At 34.7% G+C, this 25032-nt stretch overlaps 1 protein-coding gene across 6 annotated transcripts in view; it reads right to left on the reverse strand.

The window, feature by feature from the left end:
* Positions 1-5461: 5461 nt before the first annotated feature.
* The window catches only part of KCNC2 (potassium voltage-gated channel subfamily C member 2), a 67409-nt gene continuing 47838 nt past the window's right edge, over positions 5462-25032 (reverse strand). Inside the window, exons 2-5 of one of the 6 annotated variants that reach the window (XM_053461975.1) lie at positions 14381-15308; positions 12857-13012; positions 6746-6836; positions 5758-5844 (exon numbers count right to left, since the gene is read on the reverse strand). In XM_053461975.1, coding sequence (XP_053317950.1) covers positions 6778-6836; positions 12857-13012; positions 14381-15308 — 1143 coding nt within the window. In that variant the 3' untranslated portion in view covers positions 5758-5844; positions 6746-6777. The other 5 variants (XM_053461972.1, XM_053461974.1, XM_053461973.1 and 2 more) reach the window with 5 other exon arrangements.

Genomic DNA, 25032 nt, shown 5'->3' on the forward strand with positions numbered 1-25032 from the left:
CTGATGGGATATTTGCTAGACCAGTGAAACAGTGAGCCAACAAGTTTCAAAGTACACGTCCACATTTGTTGCACAGAGGTTTTTGATATCCATATATTGCCCAACATATGGCTCCCTATAATCTTGTATTGCCCAAAAGGTAATAAGCATGAAACAGCGTTACAGTTATCCATAGTGGGGTGGCAATTATCCCCTTCTCTTCTCCCACATTTTGCATGGTGAGGGGAGATAGTAGTGCCCATAACAATAGCCCCTCGTTCCCATCTCCAGAACAGGGTTAAAAACTATAACATTAAGCTGTGGGGGCACCCTTCATTCAATTCACATTGGGATGGAGGTTACACTAACTTTAAACCCCTTAGGGGGCATCACTGCCCCTCTGCCTACAGGGGGTGAGGAGGTAAAAAGTGATGTAAAACCCCATCCTCTGCCTCTACTCTCATTTTTGTTGAGCACCAAGGGGGTGCACCCAACCAGTGCCTTCTACTTAGAGGACTTAGAGGTTGAGGAGGTTGGTAGAATTTTTTTTTAATATTTTATAAAAAAAATTTATTGTTTTACCTTTAGTCCCTCCATTCCATGTGGCAGGGATAGGGCCTGTAAGACAGGCATTGATTTATGGATCTACCAATCAACAAGAAGAAAGTGAGAGCACACGGACAGAATAAAATACACTACATGGCTATAAATATGTGAACTCCCTTCATAATTAGTGAATTAATTAATTGCAGTTGCACCCATTGCTGTGTAAAATCAGGCACACATCCATGCAATCTTCATAGACAAACTGCATACAATACCAAATAATGTTAAGTTCAGTGACTTTCCACCTGGTGTCATCATAGGATGCCACCTTTTTTGTCTTTTTTTAAACTGTCCCTCTGAAAGTGCTGTTATGGTAAGTGGTAAGTCACACAAGCTCACAGAATGGGGCCACTAATTGCTAACGCACTTAAATATCCGTGGTTGAAACACTCACTGTTGAGCTTCACAATCTGGAAGGAATGTCAGCAAAACTCCCATGCCCAATGCTAAGAATCAGCTCAAGAGTTGTAACTTTTGGCCTTGGATGTTATAAGAATAAGGCAATTGTTGAGTGAAAGGAGACAGAAGGTTGTTTTTGTTTGGTACAACGATCAGCCATACATTATAACATTATGACCATTGACAGGTGAAGCGAATAACACATAATCTTGTTGTCATGGCACCTGTCAGTGGGTGGGATATATTAGGCAGCAAGAGAGCATTTCCTTCTCAACGTTGATGTGTTGGAAGCAGGACAAACGGGCAAGCGTAAGCATCTGAAAGACTTTGACAACACACAAATTGTGATGGCTAGACGATTGGGACAGAGTATCTTCAAAACTGCAGCTCTTGTGGGGTGTTCTCAGTCTTCAGAGGTCAGTACCTATCAAAAGTGGTCCAAGGAAAGAAAAGCAGTCATGGGCGACCAAGGTTCATTGGTGCACGTGGGGGGGCAAAGGCTGGCTCGTTTGGTCAAATCCAACTGACAAGCTACTGTAGCTCAAATTGCTGAAAAGTTAATGCTGCTTCTTATAGGAAGGTGTTTGTTGCACGTGGGGCTGTGTAATCGCAGACCAGTCAGGGTGCCCATGTTGACCCCTGTCCACTGCCAAAAGCGCCTACAAGGGACATGTGAGAATAAGAACTGGACCACTGAGCAATGGGAGAAGGTGGCCTGGTCACATTTTCTTTTATATTATGTGGACAGCCGGGTATGTGTGCATCGCTTACCTGGAGAACACATGACCTCCGAATGCATCCATGGAGGTGCCCTCCTTGCAACTTACAAGACTTGAAGGGTCTGCCGCTAGTGTTGTGGTGCCAGATACCACAGCACACCTTCGGAGCTCTAGTGGAGACCCTCAAAGGGTGAGGGCTGTTATGGCGGCAAAACACAATATTAGGTGGTCATATTGTAATGGCTGACTGGTGTATATATTTAGAGGAAGGTCTTGTTAGCAATGGGGACATTCAGAGATCACTATTGGGACCAAAGCTTTTTAATATTTCTATTAGTGATATAAAAAGGGGCAATGGTAATAGGTGCCTTTTTGCAGATAAGACAAAGGTCTGCAACATGGTAGACATTCATGGTGGACTGAGCCAAATGGCAAATGATTTAAGTAAATTTATTTTAATTGAATTTGATGCATGATTGTGAGTGTGGCAACCCCGGTTGGAACATTAAAAATCCCAAGGCAGAATATAGCATTGGGAAGGCTGTTCTGTTGGTGACAACAGAAGAGAGGGACTTAGGAGAAATTATTTTTGTAAAGGTAAACAATAAAACTACCTGGTAGTTTCCACAGAAAAGCTGATAATTTATCAGTTTAATTTAATAGTTGATCATAGGGAATGGGGTAATGTTAATGATGACCTAAATTTCTAAATAAGACTTGTGCTCAAATAATAATTTGATAATTTCATCAAGTAGTACTGCTTCAGATGTGTGTTTAAATTGGGTTACAAATTCTTCACAACCAGTGTATTTTTATTCAAAAGTCCACTAACATATAGAATACTTTTGTTCTTTTATTACATTACACTTGTGCTTTATGCACACATTCTTATTATTTAACCCATTAACTTCCTTTCTGCTAAGGCTACAGTTATAGCTCTTTTGATTGCTCTGCCCATGCATTTTTCAGTGTGGTGGTTGGGAGTCTCTTAGACCGCAATGTGGCGTATAGTGCCATTTCAGAAACAGAATCATGAGATGCGATTTGAGGGGATTTTAAAACAAATGATGTGTAGCATTTGAAGATCAGCACTGACGGTTTTAACAAATTCTGAAAACTTATTATAATGAACTTTGACATCATGTGAAATACATACTGAAATGTGTTATCTCAGTAAACTGTGTATGGATGTAGCTTGGTGTACAACCAACCAGCCCGAGCTCGGGTGAGACCTATTTTGGTGGACCTATCAAGAGGTAATTTCACTAGTCAATAATGCATATGCATTATATATTATATTAAATTATCCAAAAGGTAACAGAGAAATTGCTAATTTCTTAGTGGCTTAAAATGTTGGTCAGCTATATGATAATTATAACTTAGTACATTCAATTCAGTACCAGTTATAGATTAATGAATATTATGACATAACATGTAATTATGCAATAAGTTAAGGAATAATTATATTAAGTTTTCTAATCAAACAGTAATAATTGGTAACACATATTTATACAAATGTACACACACATTGATATATATTTTATTGATTGATTCATATTTTTTTGGCACACCGGGCTTGTAGCTGCACATTTTTCATGGCCGAGTCTTGGGAAAAATAGTTCCATCGTTGTCCCAGCAAACTCCAGTCTGGAAGAAGTAACTTACAAACAACAACATTATACAAATAAACAGAATCAACAATTTTAATTTCAGTAAATGTAATGTACAATGCACACTATGTCTAGGAAAACTAGTTGTGTTATCACTGCATGCAGCTAGATTTTCCAAAATGCTGTATGTTATATAGTGAGGAGATGATATAGACAAGTGAAAGAACAGTAGGGCAAGATAATAAAGAAAAGAAGAAAATATATAAAAGGGAAACATTTTGAGAGTGGCAAAAAGAGTAAAGAAGGAGATGACAGCAGGAGAAAGAAAAGAAATGAGGGAGAAGAGAGAACAAAAGGACAAAATATAAGAGCAAAAGGGGAGAAATTATGACTTTTAGACTCCCGAAGCAGTTCTATCCAAAAAAATAGAAAATATACCTAATACACGTTAAAGAAAGCCCTGCTCACAGTTATAGCTCTCTAAGTACATTATAGACCTGGGACTTACCTGGACATTTTTTAAATGAATAGGTAAAACCTAGACAAGTGGTAACCCTAATATATAGTCTAAAGGCAAATTATAATTAAAATATATCATGTACTATATATGATAAAATATATTATGCAAACTACATTATTGACAGTAAAATTATTGGTTTAAAATTCAGCCTGATTTCTTTACCAGTTTATCTAAATCTGATAAGCAGTTGTCATTGATTTTCAAAATGTTCATGTCTAACTGTGCTTTCCCCCTTAGCAAATAATTACTTGTACTCTCAAAAGCTTGCAATTTAATTTAGTTAACCAAGAAGGTATGATATTTAACAAATCTGCCAATTTTCTTTCCATTGCTAACATGATATAATTCTACACCTAAAGTATTTTTTGTAAGAGAATTAAAGGCAACATTGCTTTAATGTGTGATATAGCACTTTATGTAAACCATGTAGAAAATAGCACAATAGATAAATGAAATATGATTCAGTAATTTATTTTCATAATTTTTGAGGATATGATAGAAGGGATGGTTTTTAAGGATGAAGATCCAGTTTCACAAGCGTTAAGTGGTAGATTAAGATTAGATCTGTTAAGGCCATTTGTTTTCCTGCTTGGTTTGACAATATATGCTGTAAAATGACCATAAGAGCATAATTATCAACTTTGTCTTAGTTAGTTCAACATGTTCTTGAAATGTTTTGTGTATAACATATATATTTGCCTTGGGATGTACTATAAAACTTGTGAGTATATGATAAACAGTAGCAGTCACATCCGTAAGGAATTTAAATTTGTCAGAATTCCTTTGGTCACAAAAATGCTTAAACAATAGGAACAAATCCACAATCTGAAGAACAATTTAAGTAGAAGAAAAGCAAATATTTATTGTATAATCTAAATTGTACATTATATAGACAAAGACATGATAATTCACATTTTTATAGCACAATGCAAATAAAAACATGTCTCTCCTTGGCAAAAAGAAACCTTAATCAAATCAATAAAAATATTTTACATGACAATTGTTTATTATGCTGAATTCTGACTCGATGACAAATAAATACCATTAAATACCAACTAACAATAGATCTTGACACCATACTTTTATTTGTCATAATTAGATGTAACCTCAACAGAATATGTAAGAAAAGCGATATTAACAAACATACAATTTGTCATCAGTCACATTTTAACAGTAAATTAAATATGATATTTTTAACAAGATATGCTACATCGCTGATGTTATTGGACACCACTTACAATGTTTGCTTCATATATACTAAGTGGTGCTAACAAAGCCAAACAGGGGATGACTAAGTGGCCCTGGCACTTTAAGGCCTGTGGCTATCAAATGATTACATGTGGCCACAGGCTAGATACACGTGGCTGCATGTTATGTTTTTATACTCATGCAACATGGGGCGCGTGTACTACGCAGAACCCGGTTTGCTACTAGAGGGTGATATCGGAAAAGTATGGGGAGCTTTTTGCCCACTGGGCTTTAGCCTGCTATCAAAGAAGATCCTCTGTAGTGACATAACATAAATAATTCATTGTACTGCTACTCTCCTAATAAAATGTAAGAAATTTAATAGCACCACTTAGTAAATAAGCAGTTGCTAGAAGTTTTTATATAATCTACAGCACATTTCAGAGTACTGGGGGGACAGTGAGGTTGGCCAAAATATATGGGTTTGTCACACACACAGTATTTGATGATAACCGTACAATGAGACATGTCCCCGAAGAGATTACATTTGCTAATACTCCATGCTCATGTTTATTTACAAGTGATTTGCCAGCACATACTTTTTCTTATTTTTCTCTGGCAACTCTGAAACATTTCAGTCTGTGAGTGTTGCGCTGCAGATTATCCTTGACATCGAATCTCATTCACTACCTTGAAGCATGAGAGACTTAATTTTAGGGCCCATTCATCAGCAGTAGTTTCTTTCCAGTATAGTCCTTGTTATGGCTAAATTCCATTGTCCCCTTTTCAGCAGTCACAAATCCATGATAAATTCCGTATAACACTGTAGTCAATAACAGCAGCACCAAATACAATATTAATCCCTTGCTTACAACATGTCCTATTTTTCTTTTTTTTTTACATTGGTAATAAGCCTTATTAATATATATCAGTAACTTCAGTAAGACTTTTTTTATATTAAGTTTGTCATGCAGCTCATTCTTCTAGTTTTAGGATATTCAAATGAAAGGCTGTCTCAATTAACATTTTTCCTAAACTTTTAACACAAATTAAACAGGGATTATTCAACAATCTCAAGGGTCGTTTATAACAATTTTGAGCCTTTTAAATTCATCACCAGCCCAAAACATCATATCTATTATGATCATTTATTTTTTCTCTTATTGTCTCTTAATTATTGTATTAATATGTACAGTACAGATTGTTGGTACTAAAGTAAGGCAATCACTGCTGCTGTTGGCAAACATTAATATTTTACCTGCGGTGACATTATTAAGGCTAATACTGTCTCTAGATTTTACAGTTTGATAGGACATCAACCATACTCAAAGCACATAAAACACAGCAAAACACAAAATAAAAGAGTGAAGCCTTGTATTAAATTTAAAGAAGGGTGGATGGAACATTTTAACAGCTGGTTAGACAAACCAACATGAACATTTATGACATAAAACGTAAAAAGGAATTTTAAAAAGTGAAAAAACAAAATTACTGAATTGGAAATTGTGCAAAATGTTAAAGCCAGATGTTTGAGGCTGGTCAACAAACTTCTATACATGACCCTTTTTATTACATTGAAAGTAATTGGCCATATTTAGTCTAATTTTGTATTGTTTATTTTGTCAAAATCTGTATTTGAAAATGTTGAAGAACCCTGGTGTAAAAAGGATAAATCATAATAATATATCTGCTCGCTTAGAATCATTAGCCTGGATGGCATTTACCTTTTTCACATGTATTGTGCCTCCCCAAGCCATTATGAAAGAGATCTGGCCTCTTGCGTGTAACCAGTAATGACAACATCTTTGCAGTTATCTGTGTGCAAACAACCAGAGACATTCGGAACTCTATTACAAGTTTTTTTTTTTTTTCAGCACAGTATAAACGTAAATCAAACTTTAGCTAAAAATACCAAAAGAAATAAGGAGAAAAAATGTTTACGGCAGAACAACTGTTTAGCAAATGATACGATGCCAAGCGTATATTCAGAGCTATTTCACAGCCCCAGTAATCGGCAACACTGCGTTGAGATGATGTGTAGACGGAATGGCCCAAGCAAATGGTCTGATCTTTTACACTGCGAGCAGGTAAACACAGGATCCCAGACATCTTCAGAATGGATCAGAAACTCACAAGAAATGAACGTTCAATGAAGTGTTGATTATCATTTGGAAGCACATTGGTATAGCTGTATTTCCCTGAAAATATATGTAATTATTAAATATAGTGGCCGATCATTCCACAATCTATTCTTTTTTTATTGCCATGGACAAATGTCATTCAGTAGATATGTAGTAGATTTCAAATACATTTATATGTAAGATAAGAAATCATCTGCTGCCAATGTGGCTATCCGGTTAAGAAAAGATATGCTGTCTGGTTAGTGCCTAAAGTTAATAATATAATTTGATCGTTCCCATTAGAGGTAAATAGTACATGAGAAAATGATATTTCTCCATTTGATGTGTTCTGCTTTAGAAGATAGATGGGATGGGAGGTCGAGAACGTCTTAGAGGACAAGGTGAGCTGTAAGGTGATGTTACTGGAGACAGTCTCAGAGCTTTGCTAGTCAGGCCAGCTATGTTGTTTAAACTTCGAGATTTTTCATATCCTTTTTACGAAACAATGCACAGACATCAGTTGAATTGAGCCAGAAAAAAGACAAAGACAAACAGTAAAATGAAATGCATTCAATTATGATCTCATCAAGGAGCCCTAGAATGAAGAGCTGAGACAATTTATAGCTTGCCAACATATTACCCCACATGTAAATGTTGATGTAGTGCTCCAAATATGCAAAGGTAAAATAGAAAACCAACAATAATCTTTGTGGGGTTTTGATTTTATTAGAATTTATTGTATTTTTTTCATTTTGTAATACGTTTAAAAACATAAAATTGTGTCAGCTGATAAAGGATGCCATGCTAAATTATAGGCAAAGCTAAACGTCACAGAAAAAAATGAAACAGTAATTTGCCATTTAATGATTTTATTCAGGAATTATGAGTATCTAAGAATTTAGACATAAAAAAAGTAATAAACGTATGCATAATATCTTCTAATGGAGCAGCACAGAAGCAATAATTATGTTAAATATTTATGTGACTACTGCTGCCTTTAGTTATGTGTGTTAACAACACAAATAAAATAATAATTCTCAGAGAACTGTAAATTGTCACCATGAACATATCAAGCCTGTGTTTCTGTGTTGTTTGAATGTATTTTTTTTATTATAGTAAAAAAAGCTTAAAAAACTGTCTAACCATCACAGAACTTTAGTATTACAGCAAGGTAAAAGGTTCCATCTGTCTAACAAGAATGTGGACACAACTGCTGCCTTCAGCCAGGGCAATCAAGCAGACTATAGGGCTATCGTTTCTGTGTCAACTTTGATGCATTATTTGTATGTGGGTTTAAATGAGCTGTGGTAGGGGGGCTTACAGCTTTCAATAGATCCTTATGGGCACAACAACTAGTCCTGTCAATCCTCTACTTTTGATAGTTTTGTTTGTGCCTTGCTTTCCTATTTAGTCATAGTGGGATATGTGGCCAGCACTTGGAAGTGGCATTGCGAGGGAGCCAGGCCTTTATAGGAGTTAATGCCACCTTGGCATAGGGAGCTCATTATCATCCTTTGTGAGCATCTGACTGTCATATGTAAGCCCTGCAGCCGGATGATTAACAAGGTTAATTACTGGTTAAAGCTGTGACCAAATTCCCTACCCAAGATCTAAAGTTTCATCCCTTCCATGTTGCTCAGCACGTCGGCGAAACGCGTCAGTGGCTGCTACACTTATATAACAGGAAGTGGAAGAGAGATGGAAACAGCTAAGTCTGCAGGAGCTCTTCACACAACTCCTTCAGGGAGGATACTGCATGGAATGGATGAATTAGACTATTCTGAAGCTGTATGTGTAAGTCTCCACAATCACAGTATTATTTTATTATAAGTGAGATTCCACTCATTTTCTGAATCAATTATTATGTACAATCATTTTGGTGTTGGTGTCACTTTAATTTGTTTTAGCTCACCCTATATTGATTATTTATGTTTAAGATTTCTCTTCAATGGAAAAGAGGGGTAATCTCTGTTTTAAAGTTATTTAGAACATTTTTATTACAACGCTTTTCTTCTTTCTTTTTGGTTTCTTGGATATAACCCTAAGCAGCCATGTTCAGTCCATCCTGTGACCTTGTGGTTGTGTTAGGCCAAGTATACTGTCCCTGGCACTTTGAATATCTATGCCCAAGCACTGAAGTGTTGCAGGTTTTTGGTTTATAAACAGGTACTTTTTTCTTCTCTTTTATACAGTTGTGAGGTCCATTAAAATTAAATTGGTAATAAGCTAATTGATTCACGTTTTATCAACAAGTCGTTATGTGGATTTGCAGTACAAAATAATCTAGTAGAAATTTGGATGGGGCTACCAGAAGAAAGATACAGTATGTTTTTCACAAGGTTCTATACCTGCAGGAGGTTTACTATGTTAAGCCATATCATAAACAAGCACAAGTTGATATAGTAGATCATATTATAGCAGCACACTTTAAAGAAAACAAACGTTGTTGTCTTTAAATTGTCTTTTACATGTGTACATAAAATATTAGTAAAATAAACCAGTTCAACATTGTAAGTATAAGCAATATGGTGTAATACATATATTTTCATTTGCAGAATCATTTTGGACATTAGTACTTGTAATAATATTTTAAGCTTTTTATGTTTCTGTGTTTTGGGAAAGATTGTTAACATAATTTTCTAAATGCAAATACAATTTGTCTGTTTTAATTTTAAACAGGAGAAATGATTTCATAACAAGTAAGATTGAAACACTGAATTTATCATGATGTGGGCGTAATGGTTGGTCTTCCGAGGAATCATTACTGACAAAATATGTAATGCATAGAATATTCTTGCACTGCTATTTTAAGTAAATATTCTGAAAGGTACTCATTTAAACAACATCAGAAACTTCAAGCTAGAATATCGATTCAGTGATTCTTGCAAATAAAACCAAAGAATTAGCTGCTTTTGAAATTTTATGGTTGTTATTTTATGTACTTATTTTCTTTTATATACAAAACGAATGCACTTATGTATTATGTGTAGATTAAATATGATTTAAATGAAACCCACTAAAAGTGTCATGCATTTTTGTCATGATTTTAATGATATTTGTTTCATTTGTGATCTAATAAACAGTAGGTTTTCTTTGGTCTATTGTAATTGTTTTAACCAAAAGTGTGTTCTAAAAACATATTGAAAATGTTAATTGGAAACTTTTTTATTAGAATCATTTAAGCATCCACAGATCCTATACATTAGAGTGCTCCCCCGTCCCAAAGCATGCTTAATACAGGGCATGTTGTAATGTGCACATTCACCGTACGTGTCCTATTTCCATTAGGAAATAGGACACTGGGTTAGTCTTTGGTTCACTTATTTAACGTAAGGAGAAAAAATATGATTGTACCATTGTTTACACTACTATGTATTAAAGTATGCCAACCATTAAAGTACTGCCAACCATTTCTGTTGACACATTTTTTGATTCATTCCTTCATCACAGACTCATTTAGACCACTCGCATAACATGAACACTGGTGGTACTTTTATTAGCACAGTTCCATGTATCAGAATGACTGGATTATTGATTCATATTTTGGTGCAACCTTAAGGAAAGTTTGAGCTGTTGATAAAGCCTGGCTTTGGGATCCCTGTGTTATCTGATCTTATCCCGACATTAACTGTTTTAAGATGATACATATTGTATACTGCTGCACTTACTTACCTAAGGATAATTAGTAACAGACAAAGTTTTGTTCAATAAATGTATACATTTGCAACATTTTATTTTTTATTGGGAAAGGATCATTTTAGTCCTATATAGAAGGTAGAGAAAAATATCTCCTATATGAAATAATGTGATCTTGACAGATAGATAGATAGATAGATAGATAGATAGATAGATAGATAGATAGATAGATAAATATAGAAATTTACATAGCATTACAATTTTTCTTAATCAGAAGGGACTTTTTTCCATGTCAATGCAAAATGAATACATTATATTAATAGTGTATTTCAAAAATATAAAATAAGTTATTTGCATTCTTATGCAATAAAAACTTAATAATGTGAATATCAGTCTTCACACATTTTTTAGAATTATATTTATCCTATGGCCCTGTCCCATCTGGCTCAACTTCATCCTTTTGGTTATTAATTAGGTGCAATGACCTTTACAAAAAAAATCCCTACGTGGTGGTCAAGTCTGGGTTGACTTGCATGCAGATTCAGCAGACCCCAATTTGCGGCTCAGTTTGTGGCGTGCCACCAGAGAAATCAAAAACTTTGGAAAAAGATCTACGCTTTTTCTTCTACAAGTGCTTGTCTTAAAAATTGTATGAAAGGGAAGAAATTGGTTAAATAAAAAAAAAAGAAGAAAAAGAAGTGTAAACACTAGTTAAAAAAAGACTGGAAAAAAACAATAATGGCAATGACATTTTACATGCAGCCAGATATACAATCGCACTACAATTACATTATTTATCATAGTATCTGCTAACGCAGTTATATGTGAAAATGTTCACATTCACCATACATGCCCTATTTCATTAGGAAATAGGACACTGGGGTATTCTTTGGTTCACTTATTTAACATAAGGAGAGAGAAAAAAATATTTACATAAGTATAAACTGTGCAGACTAGATGGGCCATATTTTTGTATCTATCATAATTACTCTGTGTTCTATATGTGAATCATCTAAAATAGTTTCATATGGGGATTTAATGTCATTCATTTTCTGAACTGCAAATTAAACATTTAAAAGACAGATAGACGAAAAAGAAAAAAATGCAGACATGGGACAGAATGGATAGACTGTGCTACAAACATTGCCAAGCAGCTTGTCAGCTAAGTTCTCTAGTTAATAACTTTAAGAAAAGGGGACTGATAAACAACACACTGAAAGGCATATAATAACATTCTTTCGGACATTAATACCTCAAGGAACATTTATCAACCTGTGAGTTTAAAAAGTGGTAATAACAGACTTTTTATGATTCCTTGATAATGCATATATACTGCATTCTTTAACAACAGTGCATGGTATTGATCTTCATAGCTGACCAACAAAACATTGTGTATCCAAGCAAAGTGAAATGTGTCAATTTCTCATACTAATCTTTACTGTTTCTTTTTAAACTTGTTTGCAATAAATTCAGTTGATAAAGAAAGATGAATTATTGCTACAGAAATTATTAAAAAAAAACTAATAGATCAAATTGAATGTAATTAAATAATACTATAATAATGCTTTCCTTATGTTGTATTTAAATTATTTTATTGTGTAATCGCCACATATGAAAGTCCATTAGACATGTCTCTTTTCTAACATAAGTAATTAGTCAGTTCGTCAACATGTATTTTATGATTGAAAAGTATTTTTTCTATAGAAATAACACTGGGTAATAACATACTCTGGACATCACCTTTGAGTTATATAAATATACTTGAAGTGATGCAGGCATGTACCTGCCCAAAGATAAGGAATATTTTATAGTGAAAAGTATTCTTTTATGGGCATTAAAGTATATGCTGCATAAAATATACTTTCCAGTTCTGGTTCTTAGACATTTTCTTGCCTTTACAATGTGGGTTGGAAAACATAGACAATTAATAACCTCCTTGCCGTAAAAGGGAGATAAAAAGCAACTGAACTAATTTATACCACTTCTCACACAGCTTGGTAAATGGAATCCTTGTTTTTTTTTAAATAAAGTAATCTAATTTCTAGTTTATTGAAATTCAAAGAAAAAAAAGGATCGTACCTTTCCGAATCCCTCCATCAGTGCTACATGTGTAATCACCTGTGGTCAGAAGAAAACAAGTTCCCGCTCTTCTGTTTTTATCTCTAGTGCTAGAACGTCTTATTGGATGGCGCTCTCCAGGTGAAAGTGGTTGATCACTTCCTGAACTATCTTCACCTTGAAGGATTAGGGAAAGATCGATGAGAAATTCTCATACAACAATAAATATAGGGGACAGAATAAATATAGAAATGGATATAAAGACCTAGCCAGTACATGAAAAGTATCAAAACTCAGAAACTGTAAATAAAGTGCTGATATATATTTTTTTTAAATCAAAACGTGCCCCATTGCAGATATTTAAAATGTTAGTGAAGTATGCATTCTTGTAAACACGTATATTTGTATATATGCAATAATTAAGTCCTAAATATAATAATATTGAATAAATAAAGACTTGTATTAGATTTTACCAAAATGTTTGTCTTCAGTAAATGTTCCTCATGTGGACATCAATCTCTCCTTAATCATACTTCAATCATAAAAGCTTCAAGACTAAATTGACAAGGGTCAATTTACCTGGCAGTTAATAAAGGGTTCTCAAACATTCTTCTATGATTGTGACTTCTGATCTAGCTTCTGAAGTTTCAGTACATTTACTTTTCAACAGCAAGACAGCTGGCATTGAAGAATATTATGAATACTACACTAGGATTTGCAGGTGCAAAGACTATAGCAGCTTTATTGGATATAGATGCAGTCCAGAACATCAAGGGAAATCTAATAACAAGTCCATCTCTGTCAAGTGCAACAGAATAAAAAGAGTCAATTAACATTACCGCAACCATAGGGACAAAAAACTTGCAAAGTGTCAAAATAATCTTTTAACCGTTGATTTTGATTTAAAACACAAACTATGCAAGTAAACAGTTGAGATAAAAAAAAACAAGTGCAGGCTAATCTATGAAGCCTGGAACTATGTTGTCCTTCAGTGGCTTTCCCGGAAAGGACCGGCAAGGGAAAGCAGTGGGGATTGTCTCCTGGGCTGCTCTGAAAGATTTAAAAACAACTCTATTGCCTGAAGCTTTATTTAATTATTTTTCAGCATACAACCACCAGTGTGTCTAGAGTAACACAGTGTATAAAAATATTTTACACATTTTATGCATTCTTATATACTTTCAGTTAATGTGTTTCAGATTACACAGGGTACTAGGCATCGGGCATGTTTTCCAAATTTGCAGCCTGAACAATGGAGTGGATACAGGTGAGAAGACAAATTTGTTATCCGAAATTATGCCTTATCCAAAATACTTCCGTTATTTGGCGTTTTAGATAAGGGATACTCAACCTGTAGTGATTTTACTAATAGTTCTATGATCATCATAATGTTATTTACAACAAATTGCATTGATATGGTACTCTGTGTACATCATAATATGATATATAAAAATGTAAATTCCAGATTATAATATATGTAGGACCAGCTTTCTGTCATCTAAGAAGATAATAAAATTCCAAATTTCAGATAACATTGCACTGTACCTGACATGCTGTGGTCCATGAGCCTGTTGTCTTTTCCTAGGCATGCATCCACTTGAGTGCTGTTACATCCCATGTTCAAATCCATCTTGCAAAAGGTAGGGGAATCAGCTTGAGCAGCATGCGGAATGTATTTCTTTCTTTTTCTTGGAAGCTTTTGTTTTGCCATTGCAAGTGAGTAGTACATTCCAAAATTGTTAACAATGACTGGCACTGGCATTGCTATTGTAAGAACTCCAGCCAAAGCACATAGTGCTCCTACTAACATCCCTGACCATGTCCGAGGATACATGTCGCCATATCCCAGTGTAGTCATGGTAACTACAGCCCACCAAAATCCAATTGGAATGTTTTTGAACTGTGTATGATTACTAGCTGATGGGTCAGTGGGACTGGCCCCAATTCTCTCTGCATAATAGATCATTGTGGCAAAAATTAAGACTCCTAGAGCCAAAAATATTATGAGAAGCAAAAATTCATTAGTGCTAGCTCGAAGAGTGTGCCCAAGCACTCTTAGTCCTACAAAATGACGAGTCAACTTGAAAATTCGAAGGATACGAACAAACCTCACAACTCTTAGGAACCCTAACACGTCCTTAGCAGCTTTGGATGACAGCCCACTTAGTCCAACCTCTAAATAAAATGGCAAAATAGCCACAAAGTCTATAATATTTAAAAGATTTCTGACAAATTCAAGCTTGTTGGGGCAGAAAGTAATCCGCACAAAAAATTCAAATGTGAACCACACCACACAGACTCCTTCTACATATGTTAAGGCAGGGTCTGTCTCAATTTCAATTAATGACACCATTTCCGTGCCATTATTAGCTGGCTCTGTTCTGTTAATGATCGTATTAAATGCTTCATGGGTTTCCAGGCAAAATGTTGTTATTGATACCAGGATAAAAAACAAGGAAGCAAAAGCGATGAACTGAAAAAAGATAAAAAGAAAAAAAGACATCATCAGTATAACTAATAACATTTCGCTTTTTGTGATGAATACTCCCACCATCTATATTTTGATTACTTCTCTGGGCAGGGTGTCAGTGTTTGCCCTTACCGACTGCCCTCCTATTAGCCATCTATTTTAGGCTCTCTGGAGCTAGCCTTACCCTTATGTATGGCTAGGCCCACCCCATGAAGTGGGTCTCTGCACACAGCTAGGTCAACCTCATCATGATGTGACTGCCCCAGAATAAATAGATGGCTCCCATCTATATGTATTAAAACAATCTTAAATTTAAAGCATGACAATTCTAAATGATTATCACTCAATATGAAAACCAGGGATATGAGTTCTATGTTTTGCTGTCACACTTCTCTTTATATATATATATATGATCTGGTATCGCCAACACTAATTTGCTAAACGTTAGTGAAAAAAATCCACCCTCTTGAGTCTACAAGGTCAGGAAGGACCATTATATAACAGAAGATTTGATTTTTCCAGTACTAATGTGAAAAAAAAGATTTTGAATACATTAAAGTCTAATCAGGTACAGGAATATGCTTTTATTCTGCAGTCCCAATATAACATACAACTTTATAATGTTTTTTGACTAGGTGTGACATTTAAAAATACATTACTAGTACTTGTTTACTTCAAGGGGACCTGTTGCCATTAAACCTACTTGTATAAGTAAATTAATTTAATGAAACTACAAATGGCTTGTGCTTTATGTTAGTCAATCATGGTAATTGCTTTGGAAATAATTAGTTCAAAAGTTCACCGTGTGGCAAAAGAGATCAGCAGCAGCCTGTGACAGAGCTAACATTAACAAACCCCATCTTTACAAACTTGGGAAAGTTACAGATCAGCTTTAAACGTTTATATCCCATTTTATCAGTATTGTAAGAACTGCAACCTAAGTCTTTAAAAATCTACTATTTGTTTTATTTTTTAACATGGTAATTCAATTTTTGGCTAATGTAGATACAGGGCTAGTTTCACTCAAGCTTGAGGTCAGGTAGTCAGAAAGCCATCTACTGTGTGATCCTGAGTGCTATGTGACATCGATTTTAACACATCACAACTCATAAGTGGTTAATAAACGGCTTGCTACAATATACACACACACATCCCCCTCCCTCTTATGCTCACCCATGTGGAGACCTGCCATGCTGTTGCCTGTTTTCGACCTTGGGGTCACGTAATGAATGTTACATGACTCACTGGGCAACTAATTGCACCGACTTCACAGTGCCCCTCCAGCCAAGCAGGGAGACCTGGATTCCCAATGGCAGCCCCGGCAGTCCGCCTGCTTTGTCTTGCAAGAACCTGGTTGCCATGCCAACCTGACACCCAGGGTTTGTCCAGCCACAGAATGTGGATGCATAAGTTAATTTTATATATAATTGTATTAGGCTTTAGAATAAATGATTACTGTTGAATTTTCTTTCCTGAGCAAACAGGTGTCAGATTTGCTGACTGAATAAATGTAATATTAGAGTATTGAAAATAAATGTATTTTGTATAATTTTAAATTATTATGTATACTACCAGTATGTTTATAATTAGGACTTTCTATGCTAGTCCAAGCTATTTTGTTTCCAGATTTTGTATTGTTTGCTATGGACATCATGCACTACAGAATTATACAAAATGGAGTACCATCTTAATAGGTAACATTGTAGTGAATGAAGTAAAATGTACATCCATGTGTAGCACTAAATAAAATTATATTTTTGCTCCCCCCTTTCCATGTTGGTAGCCTGTAAACTGGACATGTCATTACGGATGTGAATTTCATACTTACTGTAAAGTTATGGAACATATTAACTGAAGACTTTCCGGAACAATAAACCACTAATATGATGACAAATGCATTGCTCTGTGTGGTGATACATAATTCTATTAACCATTAGAATCTCATTTGTGTCAGCTTCAAAGAGTTTGCTTTAGCACCAAGAAGTATTGTGGATGGATAAAAATGTGGCAGGGCCTACTTTATACCTGTGGTCTATTTCTTTATAAGATGCCTAAAACCTTGCTGGGCTTTCTAATAAGCAATTATTTGCAAAAAAAAAACAAGACCCTGACACAATTATATGTCTTTCTGTTGAATAACTCAAATACCAATGTTTTATTTTAATAACTCTGGATTGTATTTATGTGACTTTGCTGTGCAGACAGCAGAGTAAATAAAACAGAAAAAAAACAACATTGTAAATTTAGAAAAAAGTAACTGTTAATTTTTTTAAATAAAATAGTACCAGGCAGCTGTTCCCCTGAGTGGTCACTGTGTGCAAGCCGAGACTGGCCATATGGCACACAGGTAATAAAAAAAGTAGCCACATCTAGGTGTTCTATATGTTATCTTAACCCTATCCATTAAACAAACAACGTGGCTCCTTATCGTACTGCCTGTTGTAAGCAGTATAATGGTTCACCATTGGACATTCTGACTAATAAAAGTCTATGGAGGAACATATGTCATTATCATTGCTATAAAGAAGCAGCTCAGTGCCATGTAAAGCCATACAAAATATCACTAGACTGACATCAATGACATTCTCTAGGTCTGAAAATTAAATATTTTTTGTAAACACTAAACTGTATGAGGTATGTAGGCACTGGATTTTATCATGAAGGATGTTTTTTTTTTCTTTTTCAATGACTTCTCCTTGTCTTGCTGGGTATTTCAAAACAAAACAAAACAGGTTAATGACGTGACATGGCTCTGCTAAATAAATAGGCCTGGACTGGCCACCTTGTGCAAATGCCCAGCGAGCCTGTGACTGATAGGACCGAAAACCAGTTTGTTATTGTTTGTGATTTTAAAATATTCTACACACTCTTTTGTAAGAGCGCTACGGAATCTCCTGGTGCTATATAAATAAATGTAATGTAATCAATATCTGTCTCATACTATTCCAGTTATCTTTTTTATTAGAGTAGACATGTACCTTAGTGAAATTACAAACAACCTAGGCCTTTCAATATTTCTGAACATTAACATCTAAGCTATACTAAATATGCAATGCATTACAGTCCCAATGGACTGGCCCCAAAAGAAGTAAAGCAATTTTAGGGTTTTTTTTAATCTTCAGTGATAAAATATTCATAAGTTCAAAATGAACATTAAGTCAAGTTGTTCTGCAGTTTCCATGGAGTCAAGAATGATTCAGAATTGCATCTGCACATTTACTTATGCCTAACATTGCAGAAAATGACTGTAATGTTCTACTGGAGGAGATAATCACATATGTTTACAATCCAGGGTAACTCAAACAAATGATAATGTTTTGTTTATATACTTACTGAAAACCTAACCACAATTGGGGACAAAGGAAATAACTTGCCACTCTAATATAATTTTCTTTAGTTGACAAACATGCAATGTGACCCTTTTAGTTGTGTAGGCCTCCTGGCCATTCTGCATACACACTTTTCAGAACTGGCTTTTCAATTTTAGGTTTCTATAAGTAGGATATATTTTTTTGTATATCATTGTATGTTAAAGTTTACGCAGTATAAATAAAAATCTACTATAAGAAGTAGTAGACTAGAGTCTTTTTAGAACTGACAAATAGAATTGTATTACTATTTTGTTGTTCATTTTTTCTTCTGCAGATTATTAGGGTCCCCAGCACTATTAACAGGAGAGAAAAAAATGACTGTAAATTTAGGAGAGGTGAATGTTACATTTCTAAAATAAAATAGTACACGGTTACTTCATTAACCCCCTAATGACAAAGCCCTACATGTACGTGCTCAAAATGCATTGTTTTCAATGGGTTTGGGGACCGCCCTTTGTCCTTAAGGGGTTAATGGTTGTCAATGTTACACAGGGAGGCTTTCCCTTGTTTGTTCAATGTGAATAAACCCCGACTGGCCATTTGGCACACCAGGTAAAAAAAACATTAAAAACAAATATTATGCTGTTTTTCTTTTTTATAAAAGTTGTGTTGTTTGTATTATATTTACAGGTGGATTAATTTTAGCAATTTCCATGTGTTCCAGATCTGTCATTTTAGCCCAATCTATTAGCTAACCCGGCTCCTTACCATACGGCCTGTTGCAAAAAGAATGGTTCATCAAGCTGAACGCACTGCATAATAAAAGTCTATGAAGGAGAAGACTTCATTATCATTGCCGTGGAAGGAGTCGACTGTCGTGTTTAAACATCTAGTGATGTTATCTATAGACTAACATCAATGGCAGTCTCCAGCTATGCAGATTAAAGAAGTTTATTGGAGCAAAACAAAATAAAATATTTTTTGTTAACACTAACTTTTGTATGCAGCACTGATGTGTGATTGTTTTCCAAATGGAGTAGGGGCTGTGCTTTCTCATAATATGTCTGATGGGTTTGAATGTCCAATTATGATACCATTGGCTGTTTGGAGAAGCTACATCCATGTGACAACGACCCTGTTTTACCACAGGTGTTTGAAGCATGTGCATCTAGAGAGCAGTCTACTGCTCTAGAAAATCTGAGTGAGCACTATATGTTGTTTTTTTTTGCTTTCTATGTTTCTGGATTATATTCTGTATTATTAAGATAAGTGTTTTCCACGCTAAATATGCTGTATGTCGGTATGTATATATTAGCGCACTTTCACCAGATTGTTGCTCTTGTGAATTTCACTTATTTCACTTCCATGAGCATCATCTGTGAAAGAGAATTTAATTCCTTACGTATTCCACAGCAACCAACTAAGCATTACCTGTTACATTATTATATAAAGTTCTAGGGCAACAACATAAGAGTCTGTCAGCATTGTGAACGTGAAAGAACACGCAAGGGTTTACATTTGGTCATCGGATATTGAACAGGGCATTGAGGACTGTGTAAGGAACTGTGAAGAGTGTGCCCAAACTTGTGGTTCTGTATAACCATGAGAACGGACGTATGTTTCTTGGTATGACTTTTATTATAACTTTGCAGATCCTGTTAATAAAATGATTTAAATAATACAGTGCATCTTGTTACCATCCTTTAGCAGGTTGCTAAAGCTCCTGTGGGCCAAGATCATCTACTTCTACTTTTGTGCTCCTCCCTTTCTGATGGATTAATTCAAAAACCTATTCTAAAAAACCTGAAGGTGCAATCAAAGATTTGCTACCCTATATATTATGCAGGACTAAATGATGTAACAAAAAATGATGGAAACTTAGATGGGTGCTTATAGAGTATACCAAAAGCGCCAAAACCTCCAGTTTTATCTACCCAATTTGAAGCATCCCACAAGAAAGGTACCCTTGTATTGAATTGTTAACAAAGCCTTGCATTCTGGTAACTGTTACATCTTCATTTCTTTTAAACCACCCTCCATGTCACCAGAACCGCTGTAACAAGTAAAAAGCCCAAACCATGTTATATGATCTTACGTTGTCTGCAATACTGCAGATATATCTATTTTTCTTCTTTCTCTGTCCCAGTGCTATGTCTGTTAGGATTTGCTTGATCTAGCAGAGTAGTCTGCACAGTTTTTTTTCTACAACCTGTTTCCATGGATACATTTTGTGCTTAGTTATTTCAAAAAACGACTTAACCATTGGGTAGACTGCAGGATATTATAAGACTATATAAAATATGGTCTATGGACGGTTTCTTCGAACAGAGTAATGATTTATAATCTAGAGTTAAATTTAAAACATGGTAGAATAAAATAAAACATATACCGTATACAGGCAATGTCTTTGTGCAGTTCTCGAAACTAGGGTAAAGACACTTGTGTTGAATATTTTCATCCAAATTTTCCCATTGAATAATAGTGTAATGAAAGTATACAATACCCTTTTTCTACACTAATTATGTGTAAAAAATATACAAAAAAATCAATCTAAAAAGTACAAGAGCTCAGACGAAAATAGGAAAAAAATGAAATGTGAAGAGAAAATGGAAAACAAAAAAATGAAAGGAAAACAAGTTAGGGCAAGTTACATTAAATGAGGTCATAAAGGCTGCATGTTTTTCTTGGAATATCTAATTCTAGTACACATCATGCCTTGGCTTTGATTTAACACCATTCAGTTTTTTTTTACATAGAAAACCTAAATATTTTCCCCTTTAAAGTAAAAGTTATGTTATACTCCAAACTATATATATTAAGCCAATAAATACCTGTTTGGTTAAGATGTATCTTTTAGCAAATTGTAATCAGAAAATCATCCTTTCTGAAGACCTCCCATGCACATTTATATGAATTAACCACCACACCTGGGAATTATTCAGGTTTGTCCAAGGTCAGAGATTTTTTGTCTACGGGCAAGGGAGGAGAGTTTGGCCACAAACCCTCCCTGTCCATATTTAACCTACTTCCCCCCCACCAGTTCCCTCACATTAAAAGCTGTTCATGGGTAGCCCCACATATGTACGTGGCTAGCCCCATACCTTCCCAAAGCTACTCCCCAATAGATGGAGAGATCCAGGTAGCTTACCCTGGGAAGTTTCCATGTATGCTTAACACCTAACTTGCTTTTAGGGATGGCCTTACCTCACTGTAAACATATCTATGCTGCTAGAATTTCATTTTGAATATGTGGGAGAAAACTGAAATGCGGCAGCATTATTTACTAAGTCTTAAAGATAAACAGAGAAACATGACCAATGCAGTCATTTTCAATATATCACATTTTCAGCCTTGGCACGCTTGAATAATGCTATCCATGGTTTAAAGCCAGCTGGAAGTTACAGGGCATTTATTACAGGTGGAATACTGACAATGTTTACTGTTTATCATAGAGAAAGTGGAACTCAACTGAAGAGATAAACAGAGCAGGAACTGGCTATGTTATTAGTAAAACATTTATTTACCATAAGAATATTAATGAAAACTAGCCACTGGTGATATTATAAACCGCTACAGTTAAGTTGTGGTAATAACATTTAATCACTCTCATTTAACTATGCATTATACTGGGATAACCACAAGAAGCCTGCACCAATGCATAATTAATTTTGCGAGATGCCATTCAAGTTTCTTAACTGCTTAACTATGAATTATGCTGGAGCATTGTAGACATACAAAGGGATGGATGGCCTTGTGTGTTTAAATGTTAACAGTGCTACAGACGGAATTTATGAATAACCTCCACCTTCTGTATCATCCGCTATATTGACTACATCATTTACCTTTAACAAACGTGCTAATTTAACACACATTATTCCATTCCAAATTCTTTCAGTCTGTTAATATAGAATAATAAATATATTTTTAACAAATTGTTGTTAGTACTAAACTATACAGTTTGTGTACAACATTTTAACATAACCCTCCTTGTTTACTAGAAATAACATGGATTTAAACAACAATATCATAACCAAAGGATGCTAAGTATTTGCATATTATTTTGACAATAATCCATAGCGCCTAAATTGTACATTAACATGTTTTACAAACCATATTGTACAATAACCAGGAAAGATAAGCTAGTATTGTCTTCCTACACTTTACTGTAAGTGTTTCACAATTTATGTCTGTAGTTTACACTTGTAAACTTGGCATATCAATTGTGCCCTATCTTCTTGACAGCAGTTGCTGCATGCAGTATATTACTGTATGCATAACAATAAGAAAGATCTGATGACATGTTATGCATAGATAGTAATTGATCAATCGCAATAAAAAAGAAAATTGGCAAATTAACGGTGTAACACATTCAAGAGATAAAAATCTTTTTGACAGCTTAATGATATTACTCAAAGGCCACGTTATCATGTTACTTAATACAATTAGATTTGTAAGATCTTTTAGGTTAAAAAGCACAATTCTTTTCTTGAACAAATTTAAGTACAAATACCGATTTTCAAATGATCTCTTGAGGCCATATTACATCTCTTGTAATTACCTTACCCATATTTATATTCATTATGAAATATAATGAAGCTAATGCTACAAAGAGAAACATTTTAATATACAGTTTGCAACTGAATAATAATATTTTATCAACTACTTCAATCACCAAACTCTCATTACTATTGTATTGCATGAGATAGACTACCATTTTAATAGAGCTAATCAAGGCAGTCCTAAAAAATGAAAGGGATGCAATAGTACATGTTTGATAATTGTGTGTTTTTCACTACCAGGATACACTGTCTGCAAAGGGGCATGTTTCTGAACAAATGGGGATTTAAGGAACTCAGGCAGTGGTAACAATCATATTATTGTAGCAGCTATGGTAAGAGAATCACTTCAGCAGAAGAAGCCATTGCGTTACAACATCTTTGGAAGTTTTACAGTTAGCTTTGATTATTCATTTTGCCTATTATTCCATTTCAGCTTCAGTATGTCTAGTTTAGCAGAACCAGACTCCAAAAGGTGGTAAATAAGTAGAACAGCCTCCCGGCTTTAAAGGAATGTACGCATGCACGGGATAGGCATATGGCTTTCTTGAATCTAAGGTTAGACCAAGTATGGAATAAGGTTTTTGAAGCAAGAGAAAACAGATATACTTGATGGGACAAATGATTCTTATATGCCATCAAATTCTATGTTTCTATTGTTCTGACAACAAATTAGATATCCTATAACCCCAATTTAAAATGTCTTTCTCCATAACTAATTGAAAAAGTACAAATTGTTGCTAAGCTAAACTTCACTCAGCAAATATCCATATTATCAGATGACTTAAGGTATGATCAGAATATTGATTTAAATAATTTGACCCATTAAAAATGTCATGATGTTCCATGCTGCCATGAAAAAGTGGCAGCATTGGTGTTCACAGAAATCATGTGCAATCACGTGATCGAGCATAGTGTTCTCAATGTATGCAATGCTCCATTCATGTGTAGTGAGTGCTGCTGATTGGTCAGAGCATCATCAGTAAAGTAAATACTTATAAATTAAAAATAAATTATAATAATTAAAGTAAAAAAATTATCCAGCAGCACCATAACGATGGCCCCCTGAGGGAGTCCTCGGGAAACACCATTCATATTACCCCACGTCAAACCATCAAGCAAGACTTCCTTTTTTGAATGGATGCCTGGCGTACATAATGAACATAATGCATGTATAGTGAGTACTGCTCACTATTAAGTCTTATCAAAAACAATGTAGTAATGCTTTAAATAATGTATTATGAAAAAAGCCCTTTCTATGCTTCATATTGAATAACACAATTAAAAAAATATGGATTAATTTAAAACTTATGTGAATTATATTATACATATTGCATAAATAACAGTAGGTTTTCACATATTACTTTTTATTAAAAAAAATACTTACATACCACTTAAGAGCAGCTAAGTGATACTGAAAATAAGCATGTAGTTGCTACATTAAATTTGTGTATTCCTTATTCATAGCAGGTACTATTTTTTACCTTGTGCATAATTATACTTTTAATTCAAAATATTACAAACTCTAGTGACTCGATCAGCCAGATCTCAAGTTTGCAAAGAATTTTCTGTTAAGAGGAATAAAATGTTACATAATATTATAAGTAATTGTTCTGGGTCAAATTGTAGTATAGCTCTGCTTTACACTTTCATGTGTATTTCTTACTATGTATTATTAACTGCATATATTTAGTCAGTCAAAATAAAAACATACCAAATGTTTCATGATTTAGATTAAATTAAACAGACAATAAGAAAGGAATAATGTTGGTGGTTTGATCAGAAAGTAAATGCTATACCATGCAGGTTTATTTGAACTCATGTGGTTAGTCCTATGGACACCTTTTGTAGTGAGTTCAG

The sequence above is a fragment of the Spea bombifrons genome, chromosome 4 (assembly GCF_027358695.1).
Source record: "Spea bombifrons isolate aSpeBom1 chromosome 4, aSpeBom1.2.pri, whole genome shotgun sequence".
NCBI classification, from domain to species: domain Eukaryota; kingdom Metazoa; phylum Chordata; class Amphibia; order Anura; family Pelobatidae; genus Spea; species Spea bombifrons.